We start from the raw sequence: 11,658 nt of genomic DNA, 5'->3' as shown, positions 1-11,658 counted from the left end.
AGTGCCGCGGCGGGATTCGAACCGCGGACCTTATAATCGACAGTCCTGCGACGTATCCACTCATCCATGACACCTAAGATGTTTTTGTGAAGAAAAAATAAATACCATTTTGTCTATTTTTACCGACACTTTTAGACGTTTTTAACTTGTTTATAATAATCACAAGAGAGTTTGGAAGAAGGCCACCGATCGACACTTCGCCGTTGTCTGATCATATTGGCATGTTTTTTCACAAACAAATGTACATGTAAACAGATAAACCTTATCTCTAGGACAATCATTGAAAACGTTGTGATTATTTTGCATTCAGTTTACCCGATCTTTCGTGAATAATGGGGCCTGTTTTCACAAAATATCGTTTAGCCTGACGTGAAGCACCCGACCTTTTGCGAATAAAGGGATACTTTTTACAAAAGGTCGTGTAACCCGACAAACCGACTTGACACGAAGATCCGATTGAACAAAATAAGCCTACGCGTATTTAAATTTACGTCATCATTAAAAGAAAGAAACAAACGCCGCTGATTACCGCTTCATATCTAAACGGATCACTTACAGAAGCGCGATACCAGGGGAGTGGTTGCAGGGAGGGGGAGTTTCATTAAATTTTTAGGGAAGAAGACAATTCGTTGTACCGTTCTCGACTCTTAATACTTGTCTAAATTCAGTTTCTTTTGACGTTCATTAAATTATTAGAGAAAGAAGACAATTCGTTGTACCGTTCTCGACTCTAAATCATTGTCTAAATTCAGTTTCTTTTCAGGTTTCATTAAATTATAAGAGAAAGAAGACGATTCGTTGTACCATTCTCGACTCTTAATCCTTGTCTGAATTCAGTTTTTCCCCTCCCTCGCGAAGCGTGGATGCTTTGACGATTCATTAAATTATTAGAGAAAGAAGACGATTCGTTGGACCGTTCTCGACTTTAAATCCTTGTCTGAATTCAGTTCCCTTCCCGCCCCCCTCCCCCGCGAAGCGGGGGAGCTATAACGTTTAATTTTGTTTTGGCCGGCGTTTTTTTTTTGGGGGGGGGGGGGGGGGGGGGGGGGGGGCGACCGCCCCTATCGCCCCCTGGCTACGCGCCTATGCATTTTGCAGTAAAGAATACAAACGACTTAATAAGTATATGTGTGTCTCTTTGTACTTGAAGAACGGGATCTTTGATGCTAATGTGAAAGAAGTTGCTGAAGAAGTTTTTACAATAACCCAGAACTATGAGGAAATTGAAGATGAAGACATTGGCTTACTGTTTGAGATCCTGCAGCTGATAAGGGACCTGAATCCTGATGCAAATGTGAGTTAATGGGTCATTTCCCCTTCCTCTCACGTATCTTATCTCATAGAAACAAATCATTTTATCTAAAGAAGGAGAACGAGCATGTTCAAACACATCTGTATTGCTAAGTGTGGGAGAGAAAGTCTTTAATATTATTATCGAAAATCATGCAATGAAAGATGAATGATAAATGTTATGGTATACTTTATATTAGTATTAGTAGAGTCACAATGGCTCAGTGCATGGTAAAACAGTGGTTTCTTAACCGGGAGGTCCGGGATTCGAAACCCAGATGATGTGCTAGTGCCCATTGATTGATGGGGCTTTTACACTCCGGGGCCCGTAGGACGAATAAAAACAGACATTTTGGGAATTTTCGGCCGGTGGCCGGCTGGCTCCTTTACAGTTCCTACAGGACCAAAACATTTTCACCAGCCGTACGGTGCTGAGTTGGCAAATCCCAGTTCTCCCGGCGTTTTCATCTGACTGTTAGGCAGTAGAAAGCCCGTTAAGGACATGTGGGGCACCATACGGGTCCCCCGCTCCCCGCTTATTCAGCGGCTGGCTGAGTCGATGCGAAATTTTCGGCCTGATTTAAAAATGTCAACCCCCCCCCCTTGAAAAAATCCTGCGTACGCGCCTGGCCGGCATCCTTACGGTCGCCTTGCGTTTTCACTCGACCAAATTTAACCGGGAAGCTCCCGGACGCCGCAGAATATGTGATGACACATGCCGTAGAAATGAATATCGGAATGGTCCTGGACGGTCTCTAAAATCCACGGCAATCTGCCGGGTAGGAAATATCGTACGGGGCACGTCGTATATGTGTCCTAGGCATAAGGGATTATTAAATTATCTTTATGCCTAGGTCACATATACACCGGGCGCAGTACGATTTTCACTACCCGGCGACTTGCCGTGGATTTTATAGACCGTACGGGACCCTTCCGATGTTCACTTCGGTCGGGTTCCGGCCAAATGCCAGAAGGTAGGCTTACGGGCTCCGTCCGATAAACAGGTGCACTACATGGCTCCCGGTGCCCGGTCAGGGTCCTCAAGGCGCCCGACTGGGTGCCGTGCGGTGCACTAAACTATGTGACTTCAGTCGCCGCGCATCCATTGAGAATTGACAGAAAAAGAAGTCCGGGTACCGTTCGGAGCCCGCACGGTACCCGTACGATGCCCCACGTACCCTCTACGAGCTCTTTACGGCCTAACGGTCAGATGAAAACGCCGGAACAATTGGGAGCAGCCAACTCAACGCCACGGCTCCCGTACGGCTCGTGAAAAATGTCCCGGCACCCGTAGGAACTGTACGGGAGCCGACCGGGAACGAAAGTTCCCAAAATGTCTGTTTTTACTCGCCGTAAGAGCCCCCAAGTGTATAATTATGTGGAAGCTCCATTACCAAGACCCTGGTTGCGTGCTTATAATCGTACAGATCTTTTATAGCAGTCAGGTAAAAAAAAACAATATATCAAACCTAATTTATAGTAAAGGGTCTGAAATAAGAACGGTTACGGTTTGTGATGTTTTGACGTGTCTCGTTTGGAATGAATGCAGAAAGTCTAATCTCTTTTGTTGTGTAACGACATTTACCTTGTCTTTCATAGGTAACCGGTCTTATAGTTGGAATAGTAAACAATGTGATGTTTGTCGACGAGGATGTGCTAGCCTCTGCCCAAGAAAATGGAAATTATACTGCCCTCATCGTCCAGGTCTTGGAATCTCAGTTGAATACCGTCGACGTTGGTAACAGCATGCTTGACGCACCTTACCCCCAAATAGCAGTTCAGGTAAACTAGACCTCAACTCTCACAATTTGTTATATTCTTTCTGCCCGTATTTACTTCTATGAATTGTGTAGATATGTATATAACAGTTCAGATAAACTAGACCTTAATGTCTAGGTCAAATTTCCCGCCGCGGCCGTGCAGTCTAAAATATCTACGGCCAAACGCAATTATAGGAAAACGCGAGGCGTATGGTAGCCTTGCGTTTTTATATACTCCATGGGAGAAGCTGTAGCATCAGTCTGGCCGCACGGTCGCCGTATGGCCCCCTTTTGGCCGCCTTGCGGGTACCTTAGTATTTTTCAAAAAGCTACGGCCACCGCAGGGAAGCCCTTAGGCAACCGTGCGTCATCATTTTAAAAGCCGTACGGTAGTCGCAGATTTTCTGTCTCCACAAATTCAAAATACGCCGTGCGGCTACCCTAACATAATGTGACCGCTACCGTATGTAAACGTGGAAATGCTGCGGCGGTCCTTTGAATGATATTGGCCGTAGAGATTTTAGACCCCACGGCCGCCACGGCAAATGTGACCTAGGCATAACTCTCAAAAACAGGGGCGGCGATTTCTTTTCATGACGGGGGGGGGGGGGGGGGGGGGGGGGGGGGGGGGGGGGGGGGGGGGGGGGGGGGGGTGGTGAAATGCGAGGGACGATGGAGCAGTGGCGTAATGAGCAAAAACGTTGGGGGGGGGGAGAGAAAAATGCGTAAATTGGCGTGGGGTCCAGGGGAAAACCCCCGCGGGGGTAAAGGGGCGGGCCCCGTCAAACTCAGGAGTTTTTAGACATTTCATTAAGGTTAGATGAGCATCAAGGGGGCGGAGCCCCGGGAGCTCAGGGGTTTTAGGCATTAAATTAAGGTCAGATGAACTACCAGGGGCCCGCCTTAGGGCATTTGATGGGGTCCATGAGGCAGTGCCCCCGGAACCTCAGGGGAAAATGCCATTTCAGCCACATTTGTAAATCACTGGTATCGAATTAAAAATAAACAACGTTTGAATTTTATTTTTGGAGGGGGAAGTTTCCCCAAGCTCTCCCCCATCAATACGCAAGTGCGAGGGAGCATAATGAATGAGAGTGATGAAGGTGACGGAAGTGACTACCCCGTCACAGGTTTTGAAGTTTTGGTTGTATTAACAAATTACATTCCTGTAAAGCAAAACTATAGTATAAAAACAAGCAAAATATCTTTTTCACACTGCACTTTTCTTGGTATTTATTGTGCATTTCGAAGGATATTATGCGAGGGGGCGTATGTTGAGATCTTAAAGTGTAACGTGGTCTTAAAGTGTAACACGTTACCTAAGCTCCTGAAAAAATATGCATTTTTATTTGTCTAAACGCTGCATGCACTCTTGGGCCCTCCAGAGCCTAAAAGTGTGTTGCAGTCTTTAGTCAGTATTTGCTATACATTTTCTTGGCACTATTTCAAATTTGAGTGGGGGGGGGGGGGGGGGGGACGTGTCCCCCGTCCCCCCAGGATCGCTGCCACTGCTCACAAATGTGTACATTATATTTCTGCCCACGTATACAGATGTGTAAAAGTTTGTAGATGCATGCATTTAAGTACACAGTGAAACATGAGTTGTGCAATTTTTTTCCTTCTCTAATCAGACGTGCTCAGTTTGAGTGCTTTAAATGAATGACATGTTGACTGGGTTGCGGGAGGCGCGCTTGCGGATTTGAATTTCTATATTGTTTGTTTAAAAAAAAGGCAAGAAACACCTCCAAAACGTATTTTATTTCAAAACGTGTGAATGTGTGTGTATATTATGATTTTGTGAACATATGGTGTATTGTTCTTAATATGTACTCAATGTTTAAAGCAACAATATGGAGTATTGTGATAATTGCATAATCATAACTGCATACATTTACCTGTAGGTGCTTGATGTGCCTTTGGACACTGCTGGAGACGGCATAGTGGTCACCATGTTAAGTATGGACACCGGTTCCTTGATCAACAGTGACATCATGGTAGAAACACACCAATATACACCTACTGATTCTGTCCCAAGAGACACCTTTGCCAGGGTTGTTGTACCCATCGAGGTAGCCCAAGTTTTCACTACTCCAGAGGTCACGGAAGGCCCATCAAGTTCTAACAACGCTACCAGTGGAGATAACCTCGGCACAACTACCGTTTCAGGAGTGTCCAGTGGTCCTGGGGAAACGATGGGTGTAAGCGCTATTGAGTCTCTCAGGGTTGCTTTCGTTGTGTATGCCAATGATGCCATGTTTCCTTCACCGAGCCTTGCTCTACTCAACCAGGAGATTGATACACCAGTGGTATCCTTAACAATCGGTGGGCAGAAGATAGAGAATCTCATGGAGCGTGTCAATATCACTTTCTATAGATTAAAGGTAGGATTGATATAAGGTGCACTGAAAAGTTGTTTGACAAATGCTCCGGTAACAAATGCTCTGATGTCAATATCCCATTATTAACAAAATGTGTAAATTTGGTCTTGGACCAAAGACTGTACCTTTAACTCTAGCCCTAACACTAAACATAACCTAAGAATCACTTGGAAACCTAACCACACCACTATAATTATGCGTACATTTCCCACGAAACACACCCGGAAGGGGCAGTAGTAATAACAACACTGACTGGTGTTTTAATGAATCAAGAGTCAATCAGTTACTTATCTTTTTTCAAGGGTTTCTAACTATGATAGAACTTCAACAACTTTAAAGAAGGAAATGAAAGGAAAAATGTTTTTTATAAGATAAATATTCAAAAGCATAGGGCACTATTTATCATGGATCAAACACTATTTTCTATGCGGATCGCTATACAATTGTGACGCCATTAATTTCCTGCAATTAGCACTGTTGTTTTACACTACACTAGCCGATGTTATGATAAAACCCAGATGCTTAGTATAAGACGGGCCTATACATTGATTATACTTGTACTATACAACAGACAAGTGCTAAGTTCTTGTGCCAGTGGTTGTGGGCCGCATGTCTCTAACATCTTACATATATATTTGTTTAAATAATTTTCTGATTTCAGCCTGACTCTCGTGATCCTACTTGTAACTTCTGGGAGTTTAATCTCGGTGAATGGTCCATGGAGGGATGTCAACTGTTACCTGATAACGCCACCAATAGCTTCAGTGATGAATACTACACATGTGCCTGCGACCACCTGACCAACTTCGCTGTTTTAGTGGTACGTGATTCCTTCCACACGTTTAAAATATCGATTTGTTTTCTTCTCCTGAAACTGTATGAGAAGTGTATTAACGTATTACGTAGCCACATTAAACTTAACAACTAAGTAAACATGAGACTGATGTTAAATATATAGGATCCTTCATGAACTCAAGAGGTTTATCAGCAAAAGCTACAAGTCCTTTTTTTGATGATTCACTTTATTGGTCATTCATCTTAATCGTTTTGCAAAATGATAAACAAAGATTTGTTCATTTTGAAAAGATATCGGTTAATCGTAAGAAAGGCAGAGCAATGCACGATTAGCTTACCTCCCATGAGCTCCTGGACTGGGGATATGGATATTGTTAATTCTGTGTTCTTTAACGGACAGCTAGTAATTCGGTTTAAAGGACAAGGGATGAAGGTAGAATAGGTCGGTCGCTCCCAATATCTATCAGTGTCTCAGCCAGGCAACCATTTACTCGGGACGGCCAGATATCACCATTGGTTTCGCCTTGATCTAGAGGCCTCTAGTATCCCCAAGGCTTGATTCACGTGAGTTCGGTTTAAAGGTTTGAAAATTAATTGGTTTAAAGGTTAGACAGGTTGGATTTAATCAAGAGACATGGGTAGTGAACGAATTAAATACTTTAGTGACAGGTATATTGATCGCCCGAAGTTCTAAAGTTAATCACATTTCATGAAAGATGGGATTGTTATCATCACAATTAGGATAGATAGAAATGAATGGCGTGACGCGCTTTAAAACCAATAACAGATTTCACCTGTTACCTTTAAACTTGTTATCAATGAGTGAAATTCATAATGTATACAGATTTATTAATTCTTTACTGTATTAAATCTTATTTCATTGCTCCTGCACGCGTTTTACGCTGAAGGACATATATGCAGAGGACGAACCTCCGAAACCTGTACTCCGTTTATTGAGTATCATTGGGTGTGCTATATCATGTGTGTGTCTGGTCGTCGCTATCGCGTCGTATCTAAGTGTCAAGTAAGTCAAAATTTTGTGGTTGTTGTTTTCTACCAACCCTCCCCCATCCCCCAAGACAATTATATGACAAGATATAATCAGTATAAATCAATGAATTTATACAGAAACAACTGTACTCAATCATGATAATGTACAAAAGCGATTGAAAATGGAAGAGTTGATAGTGAATTATAAAGGCCTATACCTATATATATTTTTTTTTTGTGGGGAGGGGGGGGGGGGGGGCGGGAGTTCTATTTCATGCAAACTTTTGCCAGTCTGCTTCTGCTGTACCTCTCTAAAACTTTGGAATAGCCTACCATGAGACGAAAGAAAAGCCCCGACTGTGGCTGTCTGCAAAGTTTGTTGAAAACACACATGTTCTAAGAAGCGTTTTGAATAAGTTTTGGTTGTGTGTCGCTTTAAGATTTTTTTTTCTCACCACAGTGCGAGACAGTATATTGAATTAGCCGAGCTGTAAATCTTTCGTATTATTGATGTTAAAATCAACGAATGGCTGTTTTTTGTATCATGAACAGTGTCTTGAGAGTTTTCATTTGGGGATGAAATAGATGGGGACAAATTATGTCGTATACAGTTTCAATGCACGGAACTACCCTTTTTAGTACAATCAGATCAAAGAATTTTCGTTTTTTTCTAGGAAGCAAAAACAACAACTAGCCAGACAAAACGTACATACGATAATATCTTTCATCAACAGGAAGATACGAAGATCTCAGACTCACAAGATTTTCATCTGTCTTTGCACCACCCTGCTCTGTTTGTACACCGTCTCCCTCGCCATCATCGCTCTCGACACGGAGTTCCATCATGCCGAGGTCGAGTGGATACCCTGTACCGTCCTGGCGGCACTCGTCCACTACTTCGTGCTATCTTCGCTTACGTGGATGGGCATCGAGGGCTTTAATACTTATCTGGTCATCGTAAAAGTGTTTAATACTTACATCCCGAAGTTTATGATCAAAGCTTCGATTGTAGGATGGGGTAAGAACTATTGATTTTTCTTGATAATACAACAAAATAATACACCTCTAGTGCGTACTAATAAAAAATAATAATTACAAGAAACGTGGCCTTTATTGGTGTCTAGATGACGCTAAGGATCACCAAAGACTTTTCAAGAACAGACATGGCTTGTTTTTACACTTGATTTCTACATTCACTATTGTGCTATTTGTCTTGTTAAAGGAGGATAGCCACGTCATCCCAACTCACCACACCCTTACAATAGCACCGTCCGCTGGTATTACTCTCAGAGGTGTTTCCCCATTTACCTAATTTAGCTAATAAAAATGTTGCCTTTGATCTAGACTGTCTCGCCTTAATGTTGTGCAATGGTCTGAACCCTCGCTCCCTCCATACATATCATATGACTTGATTTGTGGATAATTATCAGACGTAGATGACTCTAAACTCTACACTCTACCCGCACCACCTCCCCTCACCACCTCCCCTCACCCACCCCAGCTTCTCCACTTCCTGAATGATCAGGACCACATAGTGTGAAGCGGAAAACGATTTGGGCAACTTTCAGTTTTTGTTTATTATTTGCTTATTTATTTATTTGTTTGATTATTAATTTATTTTCTATTTCTTTTTTTAATTACTCTTGTATCTTTTTTTAAAACTTTGTTCAAAAAATTAATCATATAGTTTTGTATTATTTACTCCAAGGTGTATAGAGTAATAGAGCTAGTATAACGGGACATTGTCTTATTTTCAAAATATTCTTTTGAAACTTAGGTATCCCGGCTGTGATTGTTGCCACAACTGGGGGAATCACTAGGAACTATTATGCTGTCGAAGATTAGTAAGTTGAGCCATATTTGTTCATGAGGAATCTTGCGAAAAATATGGTAATTGATGAAAAATTATTTCCTGTTTATCTATGTATCGAAGTTGAAACAGAATACTCCTACTATTTTGTATCAGAAGAATGGCTCTAATACAGCTCTGGAATAGAGGAAACAACACCATTGCTTGTGCTTGACAATCATGACTAGGGTACTGATTAAATATACTAATGCGTGGTCAACCTTGTTTTCTAGAGTCTTCTCCAAGCAATGTTACCTTTTCTCTTTATCTCAATCCACAGTTGTTACATCCGGAAGTGGCCCCTCATTGGTGGTCTCCTGGTCCCAATGGCTATCATCCTCATCATCAATATCACTGTGTTCATCCTGGCAATGTGTCGTCTGGAAAATTCTGCACGAATGGCAGGACGTGTGAAGAAGGACTGCAAGACAGAACGACAAGAGACCCTGGAGCGGATCCAGAATGGCATCGCCATGTTGCTCCTGCTTGGCTTCACCTGGACTACTGGATACCTGACCCTGATCAACGTGGACTTCACTGAACTCCTATTCATCATCTTCAACTCACTCCAAGGCTTCTTCATCTTCGTCCTCTATTGTCTTCGAAAGGAGACCATCAGGAAGCAGTGGCGCCGTTGTATTTGCTGTGCACTGTTGCGGGAACGTGGCAGCGCTGAGTCCCAAGGAAGTTCCGGACGAACACCACGATCTACGAGTGGGACTGGAGGCTCCCAACCTATGTTTGAATCTTCGTCTGCCATACCCCATACCAATCCATCTTTTGAATACGCAAATTAGATACAAAACCATCAGGCTGCGATGATTAATGTGCGAACGATGTATCTCTAGTTACTAATTGCTAGAAAATGATAGTAGACACGAGCACGAAGACTTTGATTTAAAGGTATTACAAAGTTTTGGTATGGGGTCATGAATTTGGTTCAAATGAGCATTGGAAGCATATGCGATTCTACAACATTCAGTGATCGTTGTCGCAGTTGAAATCGAGTTTAAAGCTATGAAATTTTATATAATAAACTCTTCATGTTGTATAGCTCCCTCTCGAGGTCAAGATAATAATTAAGCTATAAAACAATGTTTCTTGACTAAAATCGACCGAATAGCTACTCCCGTTTGGTAATTATATATCACAACTACATATTCTGATATTTTCATGGTCGCAGCTACCATTGTACGGCCGTAGGTGCTATTTGAAATTTATCAACATTTACGGGAGCACCGGTTATTTGTTATATTCAATTTTTCTCGAAAGCAGAAGTGTTTTAGGAACTGGATTTTTAAGTGCTTATAACACAACCACAGGGACATCCAAACATATCAAAATTGTAAAGAATCACTATCAACCCAATTTTCAAAATGTCCCCTAACTTTGTATTACCTTTAATCAGGGCAACTTTTATACCCTAATGCATCGCCTATTGAAATTATGTTCGCATTACGTAATATGGCACAGTCGTGTTCCTACATTTTAATATGTAACGCTCAAGTCTATTGCAATTGCCTGAAGTTGATTTTTTTGAAAGTCTTTGCGATCATGCTGCACATAACTTAAATACTCAGAAATTTAATTTAAACGCGTCGTAACTTGTTATTTGCTGTTGGTGGTAGGGACTATCTGACTTTAAAAAAATGATTATGTGTAAATGAACAGAGGTTGATACACAATCATGAATGATGTGAGTGTGGGGTATTTGTTTGAATAATAAATTGGGGCTTGGTGACACATTTTGTATAAACGTAAATACATTAACGCGAAAAGGTTTTAGAGGGGTAGTATGTTTGTTTGTTTGTTTGCTTTATTGTTACACATTTCACGTAACAAGGTTGTCTCATGCATAAGATTTAACAAGAGAATGCATACAACGATGATAGACATGTAACATAGATAAATGATGAAGTGAAATTAATAAGCAGCACAGCTCTTAAACCACAAGTTCCCGAATTAATTAAATACAAAATACTGATTTCTGATTTCGATAGCAAAAAATAAAGACGTAATTATCCACTGGTCGACGAAGTCAGAGGGGATATAGTAATGCTGCCGTCCGTCCTTCCTTCCTTCCTTCCTTCCGTGCGTAACAAATTTGGTTTCTGATCGAAAACTTCAGTAATGTTTGACGAAAATTAATGAAATTTGATATGAAGGTACATGGTATCAAAACTCAGCCTAAGTTCGATTTCGGAGTATGTAAGTGAAAGGTCATAGCTCATTTAATATGCGAAAAATACACATCTGGTTTCCAATCGATAACTTTAGTAATGTTTGACGGATTTTAATGAAATTTGATATGAAGGTACGTGGAATCAAAACACAGCCTAAGTTTGATTTCGGAGTATGTACATGTAGGTCAAAGGTCATAGCTCATCTAATATGCAAATCTGGTTTCTGATCGATAGTTTTAGTAATGTTTGACGGATTTTAATGAAATTTGATATGAAGGTACATGGAATCAAAACACAGCCTAAGTTTAATTTCTGAGTATGTAGGTCAAAGATGAAAGGTCATAGCTCATTAAATATGCAAAAACACCTAACTATATATGTTAAAATGTGATTAACTTCCTTGCCTAGTAATA

The 11,658-nt window shown here is 41.5% G+C and overlaps 1 protein-coding gene across 1 annotated transcript; it reads left to right on the top strand.

Annotated features, from left to right (window-relative positions):
* Nucleotides 1-1,126: 1,126 nt before the first annotated feature.
* LOC115923858 (adhesion G-protein coupled receptor G2-like) lies at nt 1,127-9,976 on the top strand. The gene is made up of 8 exons (XM_030985248.1): nt 1,127-1,294; nt 2,890-3,072; nt 4,952-5,431; nt 6,090-6,248; nt 7,132-7,247; nt 7,948-8,231; nt 8,991-9,057; nt 9,343-9,976. The coding sequence occupies exons 1-8, from the start codon at nt 1,127-1,129 to the stop codon at nt 9,857-9,859; spliced, it is 1,974 nt and encodes a 657-aa protein (XP_030841108.1). The 3' UTR covers nt 9,860-9,976.
* Nucleotides 9,977-11,658: the final 1,682 nt, after the last annotated feature.

This window comes from Strongylocentrotus purpuratus, unplaced genomic scaffold (genome assembly GCF_000002235.5).
Source record: "Strongylocentrotus purpuratus isolate Spur 01 unplaced genomic scaffold, Spur_5.0 spur5_scaffold_14, whole genome shotgun sequence".
NCBI lineage: Eukaryota > Metazoa > Echinodermata > Echinoidea > Camarodonta > Strongylocentrotidae > Strongylocentrotus > Strongylocentrotus purpuratus.
This window is presented reverse-complemented; position numbering and strand designations above follow the sequence as displayed.